Source organism: Zootoca vivipara, chromosome 9 (assembly GCF_965207765.1).
Source record: "Zootoca vivipara chromosome 9, rZooViv2.hap1.1, whole genome shotgun sequence".
In the NCBI taxonomy this organism is placed as follows: Eukaryota; Metazoa; Chordata; class Lepidosauria; order Squamata; family Lacertidae; genus Zootoca; species Zootoca vivipara.
Window position 1 is genome coordinate 42,396,006 of NC_142592.1, and position 20,201 is coordinate 42,416,206.

At 43.0% G+C, this 20,201-nt stretch overlaps 1 protein-coding gene across 3 annotated transcripts in view; it reads right to left on the bottom strand.

The window, feature by feature from the left end:
* The window catches only part of CACNA1I (calcium voltage-gated channel subunit alpha1 I), a 279,689-nt gene that overhangs the window by 73,851 nt on the left and 185,637 nt on the right, over positions 1–20,201 (bottom strand). For all 3 annotated transcript variants that reach the window (XM_088652075.1, XM_088652074.1, XM_035128273.3), the window contains 4 exons: positions 17,204–17,519; positions 16,392–16,484; positions 10,823–11,129; positions 6,253–6,659 (listed from right to left, as the gene is read on the bottom strand). In XM_088652075.1, the coding sequence (XP_088508201.1) occupies positions 6,253–6,659; positions 10,823–11,129; positions 16,392–16,484; positions 17,204–17,519 (1,123 nt within the window). The remainder of the gene's footprint in view (positions 1–6,252; positions 6,660–10,822; positions 11,130–16,391; positions 16,485–17,203; positions 17,520–20,201) is intronic.

Here is a 20,201-nt window from a genome sequence, read left to right on the forward strand (position 1 = left end):
TGCAGGAGTGGGAGGAATGATGGTCAGCACACACTTGGCTGTGTCACACGAGGTGTTGGACCAGCCTGTCTCACAAGGTTTCTATTTTTCAGTTTCCCCGCCCAACCACAGACCTCACTTTCAGTGCAAGCAGGGGCTAGCTCAACTGAGTTCGGTGGAATTGTCTCCCTTTGGATGTTGAGCCAGCAGTCAGCCTAACCAACCCCACAAGGTTGCTGTGAGATTAGAAACGGGCAAGGGGCGAACCATGTACAATGGCGGGCATAAAATGTAAGCAATATTCAGAGGCATACTTAGCTGTTATGAAGTTAATTCATTGATAGACCTATGCTCCATAAATTTGTCCTAAAGAAAGTGGCCATCACTATTCCTAGTGACAAGGAGGTTGATAAACCTATTATGTGTTGTATAAAGAAGTACTTTGTTTTGGCTATTGTGATGGCACAGGTTGATCTAAGACAGGAGTGGGGAACCTGCGGTTCTGCAGAAGTTGTTAGACTCCATCAACTGCAAGCATGACCAATGGGTCAGGGCTGATGGGAGCTGGAGTCCAACAACATATGGGAAGGCCACAAGTTCCTCACATCTGACCTAAAAAGAGAGTAAAGTCATATCTACACTACACTAGCTCATCTTTATTATTACTTCATACTTTCCAGGGCTGAGTCGTGGCACTGATTTTAAAAATGTTCTGAGGTTAAGCTGTGGCAATACTGGCTCAAATTAAACCCTTTCCAGAGGTCTTAGCACATACTGTTGTTATGTTCTGATGATTATTCTATAAATAGTCCTAAACAGTACATTAACTCAAGCTTATGCAAAATTTAAATGAAGTAACTCACGCCTAAATCTCCCTTTAGCTACATGGCTCTTGGATAATCTCTCCATCATATAAGTCACATGTTTATAACATTTGAATACTAGTAGATGATTATACTGATTGTTCTTTGCCCTTAGTCATTGCCAATCAAAGTGATAGCTACTCAGCTTCTTTAATTTTTCTTTTATGTCAGATCTTTCTTTTAAAAAAATGATTTATGTTTTTATACAGGCTTCCTCTGAGCTGGGCATCATTATTTTTAAGAATGAGGTGGCTACATTAGTGCTTATTATACAAAGCAGAGGTTCTAATCAACCAGGGCCCTCTTAAAAGGCTATGCCCACACTGTCTGATTCACAGCCAATTCTGTGCTATGAATATTCCATAAACAGAAAGCAAGACTGTGGGCAGGTTAGTCAGCAAATGTGGGTTATCATCATACATATTGCAAAAAAGGGGGGGAGAATGGAATTTTTCACACTCGACTGCTATCCTGTCAAGCTTTCACAGAAAAACAATGAAACTAAGGGTGGTTTGGATTTCCCTTTAATGATTGTTGCATATAGTTTTGTTTTGTATTTGTTTTGTTTTTTAAAACTAATAAAGCATTTTTAAAAAGTAAAAAGTAACTAAGGATGGAGGAGAAATTTGATTCACATCGCATTTAAAGCTCAAACTACCTAATTCGTAATTTCTGAAATGATATGGGAACCAAAACACAACCATCCTTTGAAATTTGCATTCCTCTGAATTTTGCAATGCAGTTCTCCAGCCAAGTAATTTGTACAAAAATGCATATACTAGGGTAAATTAATGGTAAATTGTGCATAACATAACACAGTGAAAATAATACACCAAAAATCCATTACCAAAAACTTCTACGCAAAACTGTGTATCTGTGTATTCAAACATTTGTCTACAGCCCACTTACACCGGGGTTATGTTCTAGGCCCCTGCACGCATAACTGAAATCACGTAAACTGGGGAGCACCATCTAAAATGCCTCCAAACACCCATTTTTTCCTGCTCTCCAGCTCTCTCTCCCACTCTCTCCCCAATCCAGACCAAAATATCTGTAGTTGAAGCTATGGGGCTGCCTGAAGAATGCGCGAGAAAGTTTCTGCTGCTGCTCTGCTACCCTGCATATCAGCTGTTAGGCAGGGAGGCTGAGCAGCCAAAACAAAGTCTCACTGCACCTCAGGTCTCTTTGGGTCTTCCTCCACCCTCACTGATGTCCTATTTGGGCTCTGGGGAGGGTCTCCTTGTGAGCTATGAAGACTCTCCAGCTCTCTCCCACCATTTCCAGATTTGAAAAAAAAAATACTGCAAGGGGAAGGGAATACAGAGATCCCCCTCCCATCATCAAGAGCAGCTCCTCCAATAGCAGCAATGCCAGCGGGGAGGGGGAGGGGTCCAGTGAGGAAGGAGGAAGAGGGATGCAGGGCTCCGGCAACACAGAAGAGCCCCTGCTACACATGAGGGAGGAAGAAAGAGAGGGGGGGAAAGGGGGAGAAGGAAAACATGGAGTGAAGGCCCCTTTTCCCTCCGGTTCCGGAATTATGCAGGAGAAGGCGGGGAAGAAGGTTTGGCGTCCCGAGACTCTTATGCTGGAAGAAGACGAGGAGCGCACCATTCCCGGATTCTGGCTTGGACTAAGCAGACATGTTTCTGCACCCCCATTTCACTGTAAATAGACTGCACTAAATAAAACTCTCTAAAGACAAGAATGTGGAGCGTCGTTACTCTAGAGTAGTCGCAACAACAGCCTCTGACAAATACTTATTTATTTTCCTGGCGTCACACATATATGTGGTTGCACACGAGTCGAGTCAATCATGTGTAAGTGGGAGGGTGCCTGTATTTGGAGAAATGTCCTGATGAATTCTCAGAGGAACTGTCTTGGCGGGGGGAGAGGGCGGAATCTGCAAACTGATGCAGAAATGTGAGACCTGAATTTAAGATTGGAAAAATGAGAAACTGAGAGAAACCAATATTGACAGATTCATCTATTGTTAAGAAGAAGCTTGGGGGCTCTTTTTAGCCGTATGGATGTACAGAAAGATGTTGTATGCATGACCTGGTAGCAGTCTTTCTTATCCTGGATTTAACCAGGATCAACCAACATTCCAGAGAGTATGTTACATGGCAATCCTAACTACATCTACCCAGAAGTCTCAGAAGTCCCATTGAATTCAGTGGGGTTTACTTTCAGGTAAATTGGGCTAGGATTGACGCCTATGTCAGGAATGCGGAGCAAGGGCTGGTCATCTCTCACTATCTTGATACGATGTGCTGTCCACAAAGCACACCAACATTTATCAACAAATACAGATCACCCGAATTTGGTGAAAACCTGTTTTTATGCAGAAGAGGCAGCATTGTGCGAAGGCGAGCATGCCTTCTGATGAGCAACTGGACATTTATAATGCAGATTCTTTACAGTTGCAAACACAGAAATATGATTATTTTCCACAGAGCTATAATGTATAATGTTGATTTAAAATGCCACATTATTAACTTTCTACAGACATCAGGGTGCGGCTACTGAGGGAATATTTCATGCGGAGGAACAAAACTAATTTGCATGAATTAATTGCCTGTAATTAACATAAGTTGCAAATTGTTTTCATGAACTTAGCTGAGGCCAAAACTACAATGTGTTCTCTATGTGATGTGAAAATGTGGCATCAGCCCTTGGGGGAAACTGGAAGAAAAATCCTGAGAGATTAAAAATATCAACAATAGATTAGGAAATCATTTTACTGGCTTCACAGTTCAGAGTGTAAGCCTGTGGGTGGCATTTGTTCTTTTAATTCAATTGTTGTGCGGCACCGAGTGCCGAAGCACTTTCCAAGTAAGAACAGCTACAGAAATCACTACTCTAATAATTCCTGTCCTTTGCAACCCCTCTTTGGAAACCCCTTAGGTTTTCAATTTTTTTGAAACAAAATCTTTACAACATCAAGGCCTGAAAATGTCATGTTACAAACAGAATGACCACTGCAATTGTCAGAATTCTAACACAAATATCTGAGTTTCCTTGCATGCGCCTTGAAAGCTGGATCCTCTGCCATTCCTACTGCATACATCAGTAGCAGCAGGCGGGGGGAGGGGGTGCCATTGTACACCTGGCCTCCCTTCAGCTGCTTCCTGTAAGGGACAAGGTTGGAATGGCTCTGGTGATGCAACTGACCTCCTCGCTGACTCACCCTCCTTCCCCAAACCTTAAAGCAGAAGCAGCTCCACTGAAAGAAAGCTGGCGTTGCAGCGAACCACTTGGGCTATGCAAAACACTGTACAAAAGACAAGACTGCCACATGACAGCAGGCTTTGAGCTGCAGGTTGTCAGTACAAACATCTGAGGTCTGGGACAGATGCCTTTTAGGTTATAACCCTGCTCAATATTATGTGCAGCTGATTCCTCTGTGACAGCTCAGAGCCTCATTTGTGCCCAGACGGTTGCCTTTTCTATTTTGATCTATTCTTTAGCACAGTTTCAGATTAAAAGGAGAGTTCCTGCCCCTGCTGCCCCTTGAGAGGGTTCCTTGAGCTCCATCCGTACAGGGCTCACCGGGTTCCCTTGTACCTCTGTAGAAACGGGCTGTGCTTGTGTGTCTCTTAATTAAGCTGGAAAGACAGGCAAACGGGTGGATTTGATTTGAGCGGTGGGTGAAGTGACTGCGCTGTCCCCAGAGGCTGTATTAAACTAAACCAAATAGACTAAGGATTCAGTTAGCTAATGAGGGGAGAAATGAGACCGAAAGAGAGGAAGATAGTGGGAACGGAGAGTTGGCAAAAACAGGAACACACACACACACACACACACAGAGTGAGAGAGAGAGAGAGAGAGAGAGAGAGAGAGAGAGAGAGAGAGAGAGAGATCAGCTGAATGGAGCATAAATGGAGGAGGACAAGGAAAGGGACAGAAATAGAAGGGAGAAAAAGGTAGGAAGCTGTGTTGGTTTGTCTAGATCAGTACAGTGGTACCTCAGGTTACAGACGTTTCAGGTTACAGACTCCACTAACCCATAAATAGTACCTCGGCTTAAGAACTTTACCTCAGGATGAGAACAGAAATCGAGCGGCGGCAGCAGGAGGCCCCATTAGCTAAAGTGGTACCTCAGGTTAAGAACAGTTTCAGGTTAAGAACGGGCCTCCAGAACGAATTAAGTTCTTAACCCAAGGTACGACTGTATTGTTACTAGCAGTGCTTCGCCACATTTTCAGATAGGGAATCTCTCCCAGCCCTACAAGGAGATGCCAGAAATTGAACCCGGAACTTTCCGCATGCAAAGCAGTTGCTCTCACTAAGCTATGGCCCTTCCCCAAAAGAGAGGACAAGAACTGAAAGGGAGATATAGAACAAGGAAATGACTGCATGCGGAAGCAGGAAGAGGTGGAATGTACTTCAGACTGTTACTTCACCTATTAATCCCCCTCCCCATTCATTCATTTAGTGAACACAGACACTTGTTGCCCGGTGGGCTTACAAGCTATTTCTGCACCTAAACCACAGTGAGGTAACACCTTTATTGGGAACCAACCCAAATGTCACAGAGTTGTTTCCAGGACTGAGAACGAATTGATTAACTGCTTTATTTCATTTTTGTTTAAATGGGGGTATATCTATTGTTTCTTCTTGATCCCAGCAGTTCTTGGTACAACCTGTAATCTACAAAACACTTACCAGAGGCTAATATGCAATTACTCCATCTTAAAAGACTGTTACAAACTGCAGACTCTGGGGCTTTAGCATCATGAACTATTTTTTTTTTTGCTACACTCACCCAACAAATAATTTTCCTAAACATCCAGTCTGAAGATGTCTGGAGGAACTCAAAAGCTTGCTCATGTCATTGTGACATCTTGGTTTGACCTAACCAATGTAGCATTCTAGTATGGCTTTAGCATCTCCCCTGCCCTGCAACGAGCCAACAGAGCTACTTATGTTTTTTATAGGCTACATCTTCCTCAGTCAACCTAGAGCAAATGTCTCCCATTCCATTTGCATAGGTGCCAGATTTGTTTGGTCTTCAGACCCTGGCCTCAGTTCACAGGACCACTACTGCTACTGCAAAGCCTCGAATTGGGGTTTCCTTCCATACTTTATTGTGGGGTGGGGAAGATGTGCAAGCCTAGTATAGAGTTGTGCACAAGATATAATCATAGAAGCTCTAAAGGAACATGGCAGATACAGGTGCCTTGTCCAGGTACTGCTTGATTATATACATAGGTCCTTAAATGCATGAACTACCTACCAGCTCCTAGGACCCCCCAAATTCTCCACAGAAAGAGTAAACTCATTTGAACATTGTTGTGTTGATGCCCCAACAACCACAACATGCTAGATAACAGCCATACTATTCAAGGTACTCAGTATCACCTCAGACTGCTAAGTTAATTTATTGTTCACTGCCCACCAGTCTAACTACCTGTTCATGGTGTTCAATGCCCATGCTGATGGTGTTCACAAGGATGGCGATCATGATCCCACGGTTGAAGTATTTGCTCTCCACAATTCCCCTCAGTTTAACCCTGATTTCTTGCCACACGTCACTGCAGAGAGCCAGCTGTCCACCTTCTTCTCCATCCTCCTCCTCTTTCTCAAGGTCTGTAGTCCCGGTGCTTTGTTTTCTTCCATCTCCCTCCTCTTCACTGGCTCCTCTTCCCTCTTCCTGATCCGAATCGGCGCTCTCAAGCACGGAGAGTCTCCGGGCTGCTTCCCGCTGTGCCTTGTGACATCTTGGGCAGTTGCTGGGGTCAGACGTCAAAGTCATGGCAATCGGTTGGCCAAGGCCTTGTGGCACGTAATCAACACAGTTGTGCTTTCGGCATCGTCCTGGGGAATAATAAATACAGGGATCAAATTTAAGGGGAAAGCAGTCATTTTTCAGAACAGTGCTACATTTCCACATCTCAGTTAATCAAAACAGGTCCTAAACTGTATCTAGCCATTTTAAGCGTGAAGGAAATTAAGCCCTGGAACCGTCTGCCAAGAGAAGTGTTAGGCTCATCATCACCGAGAGACTTTAATGGAGATTGCTTGTCTCTCAGAGACATGCTCTACTTCAGCTACAATAGATTAGACTCAATTGTGTTCAGCTCTGTAGTAGGGGTAGAATAATTCTCCAGACTGCAGGAATCACTAAATAAGAGGCCATGGTGTGTGTTATCTCAGAGGTGGGAAAAAAATATCAAAGCTTCTTCTGTCCTTAAAATCTATGTTCCCCTAGTTATCACTTAAATAAATAGTTTCACTTGAAACTATTTATTGCTGAAAAGGTCCTTGCCTGTGTTCATCAGAACTGCTGAGTTTTTACTTAATGTCAGTGTTACCTGTTATATCTATAGAAACAACAACAACATGAAGAGAAAGTATAAAGCAGTCCAATGCTCAAAAAGTTATGCTGATTTCAAGCTAGAAGCACAGACTTGTTTGCCCCTTTGTTCCTCAGCATGTGAAAATCTAGCAGAAACAAAAGGCACAACTTCATGCTCCTTTCTGGCACTAAAGGTCATGCCACAATTTTTAAAAAAGATGTAGAGCTAAGATACTTTATACCTGAATATGCAAAGTGTGAAGGCAACCAGTTCATCAGAAGCACAAGTAAGGGAACTAGGCTTGACTGCAACTCCCTGCTGAGTGTGCAGGTTCACCCTGGCAAAACGGAGCAAAACTGGGCAGGCTGATCTGATTTGACAAGCTGAGGAAACCTCTTTAGCTTGCACTGGCAGTTGGGCTGTTCTTATAACCTAAGTAATCTTGTGGGATCCAGAGAGGGGTCAAAGTTGAGTGGCAGAGCACATGCTTTGCATGTAAACATCCCCCGGCACCTCTCAATAATTGGTAACACTGAGCTAGATGGATCAATGGCATGACTCAGGGCCAAAGTAGATGAGACACAAAATGCATTTGTTAAAAATACAGTTTGCTCCTTTGAAGCTGCTGTATACATTGATACTGACAACAACATGGGGTTTCCTCCAAATACATATATCAGCTTCAGAGATGGGTTTGGGGCATAGCTGCCAAGTATCCCGTATCCGCCGGGAAAACCCCTTTTTTCTTACCGTTTCCCGGCGGTCTCCCGTTTAGGTTAAAATCCCGGTATTGTCCCTTAAATTGGCTTTGGCCCGGCGGCCATTTTTCTGGTGCCGCTTTGCCCTTCTGTGGGCACCAGAAAATGGCGGCGCCGGAAGTCGCTTCCGCGCATGACCGGAAGTTGCATGACGCAACTTCCGGTGGTGATTTGCCCTTCTATGGGCATCAGAAAATGGCGCCGCCGGCGCCGGAAGTCGCTTTTACGTGTTTCCGGTCATGCGCGGAAGCGACTTCCGGCGCTGGCGCCGCCATTTTCTGGTGCCCATAGAAGGGCGAAGCGCCACCGGAAGTCGCGTCACGCAACTTCCGGTCATGCGCGTGCTGCCGATCCCGGATCTTTAGGTCCCGAACTTGGCAGGTATGGTTGGGGGTTTGCTTTTTGTTTTATTAAACTCAGGACCACAGTAGGAGTGGAAAGAATTAAATCTCCCCTTCCTGTGTTCTGCAATCCCAATAAATATCAGCTACTATTTAAAATACATGTATATTACTGTAAATAATTATTTAACATTGCATCCAGTTTGGCCCTCAGTACAGTGGTACCTCGGTTTATGAACACAATTGGTTCCAGAAGTCTGTTCATAAACTGAAGCGTTCATAAACTGAAGTGAACTTTCCCATTGAAAGTAATGGAAAGTGGATTAATCCGTTCCAGATGGGTCTACGGAGTACTCAACCTGAAGCGTACTTAACCCGAAGCATGGGTGTAATTGGTTCCGGAAGTCTGTTCATAAACTGAAGCGTTCATAAACTGAAGCAAACTTTCCCATTGAAAGTAATGGAAAGTGAATGAATCCGTTCCAGATGGGTCCATGGTGTTTGTAAACCGAAAATTTGTAAACCGAGGTGTTCATAAACCGAGGTTCCACTGTATAAGGTAGCTTCCTATGATCAGACTGTAACTTAGAGACCCGCCCCTCCCCCATTTATTTATCAAACCCAACAGTCTTTAGATCAGGCATCCCCAAACTTCAGCCCTCCAGATGTTTTGGACTACAATTCCCATCTTCCCCGACCACTGGTCCTGTTAGCTAGGGATCATGGGAGTTGTAGGCCAAAACATCTGGAGGGCCGAGGTTGAGGAAGCCTGACATAGAGGAAGCCAAACATAGAGGAAGTTTGGAGATGCCTGCTTTAGATATTCAGCTACAGGGAGTGGGGTTGAAAGACAGCTGCAGTTATCTGAGAAATGTGCCTTTAGTTCCCAGTAGTGATTGGTGAGCTCCTTATTGCTTGATTTGGAAAAGGTTTGGGGTAAAATGTTCTCTTCATGTCAGAAGAGTCCTCCCCCCCCCACTCCAAGCCCATTCCAAAGATTCGGCTGAATCACATGGATGATGATGTCATCAGGAACATAATTGGGTTTGAAGGCCTCAACCTCCAAATAAATACCCCCCTCCATGTCCCCTTCTTTTCTCCACAAACTTATGAGTCTCAAGATGGCACCAAGGAATTTGGAAAGGGAAGTGGGCAGCTGTGGTGGTTTGTGGAGAGGGCTGATACCAGGATGAGCTCATTAAAACCGGGCCCAAACTTTGGTTAGGGTTTGATGTTTGAGTATGATTCACAAAGGGCTTAGGAAGCCAAAACCAGAGTTTGCTATTCTGAACTCACCCCCTTATGAATCTCAGCACTATTATTATTCCTGACATACCGCCATAAAAGTGTGCAAGTTTTCTTTTGGAATGAGGACAGAACATCAGAGCAGGAGTGGTCATGCAGAAAGAAATCATCACCTCTAGGTGATAAAATGTTCTCTCATCATTAGAAAGCCAGAGATTGCAGGTCTGGAAGAAAAAGCGATTTCTTTGCTTTATCCTTTCCCCTGCTAAATTCACCTTGATGGAAAGTTAAGCACTAAAATGTAGATTTGAATGTTGCTGTTCTCAGGCTAGAAATGCATGTTCAAGTACAGCATTTACCTACAGCCTGAGTTCCTTTACTGTTAGGTGCTCCTGGGTCCACAGATGGGCTTCTGCTGTGGAAGAGGCATTCCTTTTGCAATGCCATCTTGGAATGGATCCTTCAGGAAGAGCAGAGGTGTGATGCCATAGGCAAGAAAGGACCAGGCCAACAGGAAAGGGAGCCCAGCAATGGAAGGAAAGATGGGAATACAAGAATCCCAGTAAAGGGTGGTTCATTAGTTGGCATGGTTGGAGAGCTGTATTTCTGGAGCCAGATAAGGTCCAGGACAGCCCAAGAATTCAAGTAACACCTGAGTGACGTGGCATCATTTAAAAATATTAAACTACATTTTAAAATCTCTGAGACTCAACTGTGCTGAAGCCACTGTTGCTATCAGTAGAAAGAACTGTTGGTTATTGCAAACTTTTGTATGCCCTCCAGGATAATTTTACAGGACCATGGCTTGCTTTCCATGCCACAAATGATTCTAAATGTACTTTTTTATATTCAACTAATAAGCTGTTCAAAACGTCCTCCTGCGTAGTTTTTGCCACTGAGCTTTACTGCAGGCCTGTCCTCCTTAAAAATGCTAGATTACCTCAGTTTTAATGGTCAGTAAAGTCTAATCCTTTTGTAAAATCAGTTTCTGCAAATGTGTTTCCATTTGCCAGCCTCATGTTATCTTAAGGCAATTTTTCTGACCTACAAAAGGTGCTATTTTTCTCAACCTGAAGATCTGATGCACCCTAAATTAAATCAATGAAGAAATCTCTCACGTACAGATTCTACTCAGAGTTTGTCCATTGTACTGCCTTCTCCTCTATGGCCACTACGTAAATCTCTGTACCTACCACACAGTGTTTTCTATTAGCATAGTGGGTCATGTGTGTTTCAAGTACTGTACTCTGATTCATACGGGTGGTCTTATCAACCGCTCATCTCCTCTCTCTTCCCCTACCACCATCATTCTGCTGGCTTGGCCTCGCAAATCTTACTGTATTGCCTCTGGTCTTTCCTATTCATGCTCCTCTTGGCAGCGCTCGGCTCCATTCGGCCCAGGCGCCGATCCTGCAGGCTGTTGTAGAAGCCAAGGGTGCGGCGCTTGGCCTTGCGTACAATATGGCAGACATATTGGAAGATTTCTTCATAGCAGTCTCCTGGTTCCATGTAGCTGGCCACGGTGCTGGAGGACAGGTACCGTGCTCGCTGCTCCTGCATCAGTTGGTGCTCTCGCTGCTTGGTCTCCGAAAACTGTGTAGCAATGACCACCAGGCATAGGTTGATCATGAAGAATGAGCCCACCTAGGAACCAGAGGAGAAGAGAGGCATAAAGCATGAATTTAGAAGGAGGCGGGGAAACAAAAATCTGGGAGGGAAAAAGGGTACAGATACAGTTGAAATGCTGCCTCCTGGAGAAGTATATTTATTATTTACCTTTATGGAATACTTACATCCTGCTTTTCTGCTTGACAAAAGACCTCCAAGGTGGTTGAATATAGGTTTGCAAGTCTGTCATCAAGATGCATTAGGTTGGCAGGCAAGAGAAACAGGCCTTTTTTGGGTTGCGGTCCCATATTATGGAATTTGCTCCCCATTTTTAAATAGGCCTTGAAGACGTTCCTCTTTCAAGCTGGTTTTAACTAATATTCAGAATGCTCGAACATGAGTTTGACCAAACTGCGGGAGGCAGTGGAAGACAGGAGTGCCTGGCGTGCTATGGTCCATGGGGTCACGAAGAGTCGGACACGACTAAATGACTAAACAACAACAGAATGCTCTAGATTGTTTTCAACTATTGCTGTTCTAATGTTCCATTTTAAACCGCTTTTAATTAACATATGTACTGCTGCAGTTCAATTGCTTCTATGCTTTCTAATTGCTTCTAATATTTTAGCATTGATTGTGATTTAAATGTTAGGTTATGATTGTAACAAGGAATAGGAATTTTATAGGATTATTTAGTTTTTTTAGTATGATTTCAGCTGCCTTGAGATGGTTAGCCCTGTAAGGCAGCATACAAATGATTAAATAAATAAATACATGCATTTTAAAGGCAGTAGAAACTCTAGGAGGATGGAAGGAAAAGAGAATGATGATTGGAAATGCCCATGCCTAAGATACCGCTACTGCTGCTGTGGCTGTAGGAACAACCTTAATTTGGGACAGGTCCTCATTTAGAAGATTTCCAGGTACATTCCATGATGGGAAAATACCAGTCCGTAAGTGACTGTGGAGGCCAATTCTGGATCCACACATCCTTCCACAGTGGGGACTTCCGGGTGTTAGTTGATCACAGTGTGGATTTACCAAACGTGCCTTCCTCTTAGCACGTTTCTCTCTTGCATCCTGAGTCTGAGTGTCTTCAAAGCCCATGACACTTTTGGTAAAGGCTGTTCTCCAACTGGAGTGCTCACAGGCCAGTGTTCCCAATTGTTAGTGTTTATACTACATTTTTTAAGATTTGTCTTGAGACAGTCTTTAAACCTCTTTTGTTGACGACCAGCATTACGCTTTCCATTTTTAAGTTCAGAATAGAGCAGTTGCATCTGGACAACATGACCAGTCCAGTGAAGTTGATGTTGAAGAATCATTGCTACAAAAACCCATTCTACAACTCATACATTATAAACCAATACAAAAGGGCTATTTACCTCATCACGCACAAGCTAACCCAGTATAACACATGAAAATAAGGGGAAACATCTTTCCAAATGCACTCTGAAGGTCATCTACCTCACAATCTGTTGGGTTCCTCCTACAGGGAACCTTCCCCTCTCCTGTTCACCAGCACTTTGCCCAGTGAGAGCAGCAGCAGCGGGTCAGGTGAGGGGAATCAGGAAGTTAGCGGGATGGAGGTGTGAGGGCTCAGTGATGCTGGAGAGCCTTTGCAACGCCCTGACCAACAGGTGGAGCGGAACATGCAGCCCCTTCCGCGCCCAAATTAAGGCGCGCCACCAAATGTAAGGTCGGGAGGAGGCGTTTTGGGGTGCCCAAGCTCTTATGCTGGTCCCGCAGCCGGAAACATCCACTCCCGGTGAGTGACTGAGAGGTCATGTTTTCTGCTATCCCTGCACTGTAAATACCATGCACAATAAAACTAAAGACAGTGTGGACTTGGGCGTCTTTACTCGAGAGTAGCTGCAACAGCACCATTACAACACCGAAGAGAACTGATCCAAGAATAAGCATAAAGAGCCTATTCTGCCACCTACTCGAGTCATAAGAAGGGTGTGGGGGAGTGATTGTTTCTCCACCTAGCTGTGTTCAAACATAATTCCCCACGTGATGCCTCTGCAATCCTGGCACTCAGCTCACATAGGCAAAGGTGCCAAAAGGGTCCATCAGAATATTCAATCCAGGATCTATTTCAGCATTTCAAAGGGGGCACATTACTGCAAGCACTTGAATAAGCTTTGAAGAACTGAAATGTTCTTCACTGGCCAGCTTCTGTGTTAGGACAATATGCCGTTTCAAAATAATATAGAGAGGATTTTTATTTATTGAAAAAATGGCCTTCAAAGCTGTTCTAAAGCTGTTTTGCCTTTAACCATCTGGTCCTCCTCCACTTCAGCCTGTCCACTCTTTACAATACTGAACACAGTGTTGGAGGGAAAAAGAAAAGAGGGAGAAAATGCTGTTTGGTTTAAAATAATGCCCTCTGACCTGTAAGGATTTTGCAAAATGCTCTCTGCTTTTCTTGTTTGAAATTGCGACGGTTGTGAGTCCTCTCCTCTTCTATATGCATTCCCTCACACATTCCTGGCCTCACCATTTTGACTGAACAGAAATGGCAAGTATTTTATGAGTCTTCCGAGAGTAGAGCCTTCCCCAACCTGGTGCCTTTCAGATGTTTGGGACTCCAACTCCCATCAGCCCCAGCCCACACATTGGGGAAAAGCTGTATGGGAATGTACACCAGGACTGGGGAAGCTGTAGCCTGCTAGATCTTGCTGGACTCCAAGTCTCATTGTTTCTATTTATTGTTCATGCTGGGTGGGGCTGATGGGAGTTGGAGTCCAACAACATCTGCAGAGTTACAGCTTCTCCAGCCCTAGTGCAGAAACCACCCCCCCTCACCTGCAAGTCGGTGGGTGAATGGAAAGAGAAGATGGAATCCAACCTTCAGCGTCACAAACTGCAAGACCAGAATGCAACCTCATTCATAAAGAGGGAGAAAATGAAATGTTATATGGGCATTTAGTTTAGCTGGTGTAGACTAGCCTCCCAAAGAGGGATACAGGAAAAAGGGGACATGAGTTTTGCAAGAGACTAGAATCTTCCATTCGCTACAGAAAATGTATAGAGGCATCCAGCACCCTTATCCATAGTAAAAAGGGCAACAACAGAACTGAAGCTGATATGGGTAGGAAGAAAGGTTGGGGGGGGATATATATTCAGGTTATACAGAGAAGTTGAGGAGGATTTTGGTCTGAGGGTGCTGGAACATTTGCTCTGGACAACAGAAGAAGAGGTTAAAAACCACACTCTTAACAAGAATTAATGGCTGTGCTCCTTATTATACCACTATTGGTGATGGAAAACGTGTGTTGGGGTATATCAAGATTTTGCTGGCAGAAAAAGTAAAGTAAAGTCAATGTAGTTATTGTAGGGAAGGGGTGAGAGAAAATTGGTTCAATTTATATTTTAAAACATCTAGTGAGTGATTCCTGAGACAATATGCAAATAGAAACACAGTTATCCTTTGAAAAACACACCTACACAATTTGCAACAGTTTTCCAACAAAAAATGTGTACGAAAATGCATATATCGGGGAAAGGATGCATAATAATGCATTTATGTACACTAAAAGGCTAACAATTTTTTGGAAGAACTTCTCAATTTTTTTAACAACTGATGTGTGAATTTGGAGATCTGAATTTAGGATTGATAAAAAAGGGAAAGTGAGAGAAACCAAAACTGATGTGAGGATTGTTTCTAAAAGCATGTCCTTGAATATTTTTTTCAAAATGTAAATTTTTAGTACATGGGGGTATTTTGCTTCTTTCCTTTTTGCCAGAGCTGTGGTCCAAGTTTTGTGGATGTGGGAGAATTCTGACAAAAAGGGAAATAGGAGCAGAAATTGCTGATATTTGCTTAATTGTCCCATGTCCAGATGGAGATCAATCCATTGCAAATGATTAGTATTCTCTGGTGTTGTTGCTTTCAGTCAGCAAAAATATGTAATTCATTATGTCACTCACACACACCGCCATTTTGCATTGAGATTTCTTTGCATTGAAATGAATGGGGTGGAATAAATGAGAACACAATTACATAAGTTATGTAGGCTTTGTAATTTTGCCACAGTGGACAATGAGACAAATAATATAGTTTTTTAAATAGAAGATGAACTGCAGCAGAATAGAAGCAGTGCTGCAAGCAATTACAGGGTGGAATGGAAACCAGTGTCTTCTTACATACCAACTTCCCATAAGCAAGCAAGTTAACAGCTGTTATAGGGGTTCTGGAGACCCCATCCAACTGGTTTCTCCAGTGATGTGCCCAGGCCTTCGTGTTCTATTTATCAATTCCACGAAGCCAGCATGGACTGTGATGCTTCTTGGAGCCAGTTCAGAGGAAATGCCAATGGCTGCTTCAGGCTAGCCATTGGGTGAACTGCCAGGTATGCATGGACTTCTCCAGGAGTCCCAAAGGTCTGGGTTTTTTAATTGGTTTTCTTTAAAAATGAGGTATGGAGAACAAAGAAGGTGCTTTCATTCTCAATAAGAAAAACAAGCAGCTCAGGAAAAGGAAAGGTGTTTCAGCTTTTCAATCCCAATTTAAAATACTCTCTGATTTCCTTTTTTCATTAGCTTTTATTGCTTCTTTTTAATCACCTACTTAACTCATGCCTGTGGACACTAGCTTGGAAACACTGAAAGTCTAAGTGACTACATCTCCTTTAGATGAATGTGACAGAATGAAGAAAGAAAGAAAGCCTGCAACATAGGTTCAGATCATCAGCGATTCATCAACATCTTATTTGCTCATTTTATCCAAAAAGAAGGCATCCCCCCAAAAGCCCCCAATCTATATTATTTCTCTTACCATCACTACCGCTTTTTTCTTCTGCCATTCACTGTGATCCATGTTTCTAAGTTATGCCTTAGGCCAGCCTAGGGCAGCCTAGTGCCCTTCAGATATTTTGAACTACAACTCCCATCAGCTCCAGCTAGCAGGACCAAAGGCTGCCTAAGGCTGGCAATGGTTGCTATAGACTATAAATTCACTGGACCATGGACTGTAAGTACTTAGCAATCATAAATTACCCTTTAAGTGAGGAGAACAGGAGAACAAAATGTCAGAAATGTCTCGAGTGAACTCTAGCTTCTCATTCTAAAAAGGGGATGCTAAATTTGATCCTTGAATTTCCTGGAATGATTTTGCTACGTGGAAAAAGAAAAAAAGCCAGAACTGGAATTCTTTGCGTTTTGGAATGACCTACAATTAGCACATTTTGCTTCCTTCATCTGCGTTTGCTACAATGTATGTTTCAGGCTCCTAGATTAATTGGGACATTGACAGGATCCTATCAACTCTGGTGAAAGGACAATTGTACTTACAATGATCAGCAAGATGAAGTAGATGAAGTTGTAGAATGAATGAGCATCCATCACATAGTACATAATCTCCACCCACCCTTCCAGTGTAATCACCTATAGAAAAAGAAAACAAGAACAAAAAATGTAAATAACTACAGAAAGACAGTAATGTAAAGCAGTCAGATCCATTCTAATGAGTTGACTGCTCCAGTCCACACATTTTGTGTTATTTTCAGTGTTAGGAACCCTCCACTTGCTGCAAAAAAGCAGAACCCACAAATCCTATAAATCTTTCCAGTCCACTAAAGTAGCACTAATTTGATCTGGGTCAGCAGTGCAGTATCTTTTCACTATGACATGAATGGAGGGATAGGAGTTTTGCTCCTGTGGACTCTCGGAATCCAGTTGGGCTCTCTGAATCTGACACATTTAGCTGAATGAGAGCCAACCAAAGTTTAGCACTTCTAAGTGAGTGCTGTTGATTTCAATAACATTTAAGTGTGTCCTTAACTTCCCCAATGAAATCAATTGGCAGAATATTCCATGTTCGTCTATCCCATAACCCTGACTAATGGCCATAATGGCTGGAGCTGATGGGAGCTGGAGTCCAAGAACATCTGGAGGACTACAAGTTCCTCATCTTTGATCCAACCCATATAATATTTCCATCACAAAAGTAGCCTGACAACTATGCTATCACCACATGAATAATACCACATATGCTGAGACCCACACTACTGTTTCAGTAAAGGACTGTAAATCACTAGTGAGAAGAAGTGTAGGTCACATTTATAGACTTAGGACTGCTTCCTGGACATCTCAGTTCAGATTACCTGAAATATAACAATCCATGCATAGCCAATATTATCAAAGTTGATAGCCCCTTTGTGTGGGTTGGCATTGCCCGTGCGACACTCATTGTAATACTGGTTCCAGTTGACACACATGCCGCTGACGTTGAACTCCTGTCTTACTGAGGTGTAGTAGTAATAGTCATCCTTGTCCAAACAGCAAACGTGGCCTCGCTCTTTCAGTGGGGGGATCTCGTGACAGCCCATGATTCCATTATCTCCTGACAGTGAACAGATGAAGGGCTTTTCATCGTCCTCCTCAGGTTGATAATAGAGAGGAAGGGTGATGTTACCTTGTCTGAGGAGACACAAAGGGCACACTAATTAATTTGTTATTGCAAACACTAGAGTTAATAATATTCCTGGTGATGGGCAGGATCACAATAACCTTCCAGCCATCTATTACAGGGATATATCTTATTAAGGATCCTGAAGTGTCACAGAAAATGAGCTGCTGGTTTCCCATTTAACACTAGCCACAGTTTGCTGTGATGTCTGACTTAGCAAACTATGGCTAGCACTCATCCCTCCAAACCGGCATGATGAAACAGGAAGTTTCTAATTCTAGGGAAACAGAAATTACACAGGGAAAGGAAACAGTGAGAGACAGCAGGAAGGGTGGGGAGTGAATGAGTCTGTGGCTCATTCAGGATGACCCAAACAGTGGTCTAGAGAATCAGCTCAACTGAACTACAGCCCTTAGCAAAAATCAATTTCTACACATTGAGGAGGGCGGGGGGGGGGGGGAGGTTTTAAGAAAGGCCACAGTAAGAGTGCAAGTTTTTATTCATTTTTCTTCCCCAAGTGGCATATTTTCCACATAGTTAGAACTAAAATAGATAGCAGATGTATGCCTCATGCAGCAAATGGGTAGTCTGGTGCTGTGCCAGTGTATGGAAGCATTTAACATACTTATTTCCTAACATCTGACAGCAGTACTTCCCATAATATTGAATCCAAACTTAAAACTGTAGAATCCCACAGAATTCGAGATTTGTAGAAAATTAAAAAGACCATGGATAATCTTAAAATATTACAGCAGAGTCTGGAATGGCAGGATCAGCTGCTGTAGCTATGGGCTGCTTCGCCCATTATTTTTCGGAGGTATGCCAAAGATGTTTTAAGTGCAGACCTGAAAATGTAACATGAATGTACTAGACATGTTGCTTTTTTAAAAATGCATCATGAAGGTGTGTACATTAGGGAGTGAGGATTGGCTGCAACTCCTGCTGTGGAATGTGAGAGATGGCCTGGAGGCTGAGCTACAACTTCCAAATTGACACATCTCTAGCATTACAAATCCACAGGGCCTGAGCACTTGGGTCAGGGCCAACAGCCAGGTGATCTAGGCAGCCAACCAGAGATCGTGACCCTGCCTCCCCTGGGTTGTCAGCCAGGTTGTCAGGAAACCTTTTCTAAACAGCAGGGGGGCAACTTAGGGAAGCATGTGCGAGGTTGCTAAGCAACTTCGGAAACTGAATATGGTAGAGGAGAAAGCCTAGGGGCCTAAGAGGCATTTACTGGGTAATTCCAATCAAATGGTCATTTTGTTAGTGATTATCATTCAGATTAAAAATAGAAGGTTCTGCATGAATCATAGGAATCATGCTGACAGGTTTTTTGTGTGTTTTTTAAAGACTGTTTTGGAGATAAAAACACACACATTCTAGCATATCTTAGCCAATGGCAACCAAGCCTTTCTCAGATGTAAATATCTTGGGAGTCAGAAGGGGCAGAGAGGAGTTGTGGGTGGCCTAGGAAGGGTAGGACTAGGGATGGAAGGAATTTGATTCTGTTTGCATTTAAAACCAGATTTTTCAAGTTTAAACTTTCTGAAACACGGCCATCCTTCAAAATTTGCACATAACTGAATTTTGTGAAGGAGTTCTCAAACCAAACAATGTGTACAAAAATGGATATACTGGGGGGGGGATGTGCATTAAAAATGAAAAACTAGTGAAAGAACATGCAAAAGTGCATTGAATTAGGAAAATTGCTTGCAAAATGTGTATGTGAGTTAAAACTGCATACCAATATGTGTTTATTGGGGGAAATGCACTAAAATGCTGAATAATTTTCCACGAGGATTTGTTTTATTGCAAATTGTTGCAGATGTTTAATTTCTAATTTTAAATTTAAGATTGGAAAAATAAAAAAACCTAAAGAACTAAAACCAACAAATTATTTGATTCCTAGGCAGGACCATAAGGTTCACTCAGTAGGGGACCCCAGATTCTGGCCATAGGTCAGTCTTTTGGTGGATTGGCAGTCTCTACTCGATAGGACTGCTTCCTTTATCATTTGTGCAATATACAGTATATAAAGCTGGCAGGACACGGGATGAAGTTGGCTGTTGGTAGCAGCAGCCAAATATCACAGCCATTTTGCCTTTGATAGGAACAGAGCACATTGTGTCATTCTTTAAGCCTGTAATGAAGACATAAGGCAAATGCAGCCTTGCAAATATTCATAAAGTGACATGAATGAGCTACATATATGAAATATATATTGTTGATCCGGTTCAAGGGACTTGGTAGGGCTTTAATAACGGCTTGCTAGGGTTGTTGCTTGAGGTTTTTTTTTAAAAAACAAAACTCTGATTTGGCTATAAGGATGCTTTAAATTGCTGGTTTGTATGTCATAACTATTTATCTGTGTCCACGTTGTTTTAGTGAGCTGGGGTTTGGAATTCTTTGTTAGCGTCTTAGTGTATTTTTAAGTGGAAAAGTGAAAAATAAAAATAAATAAAACAAAATAAAATGCCCACTCAGAAATGCATGCTCAGCTTAGGCCCAGGCTATGTGAAGGACCATATTCTCCCAGCCTGGGCCCTGAGATCTTTGGGGTAAGCCCTTTTCTTGGTTCTGCCCCCTAACAGGCATGCTTGGTGGGGACGCAAGAGAGGGCCTTCTCAGTGGCTGCTCCCAGACTTTGCAACTTTTCAGTAAAAGGAAGACTGTGAAGCTTCCTGCCATGCTGT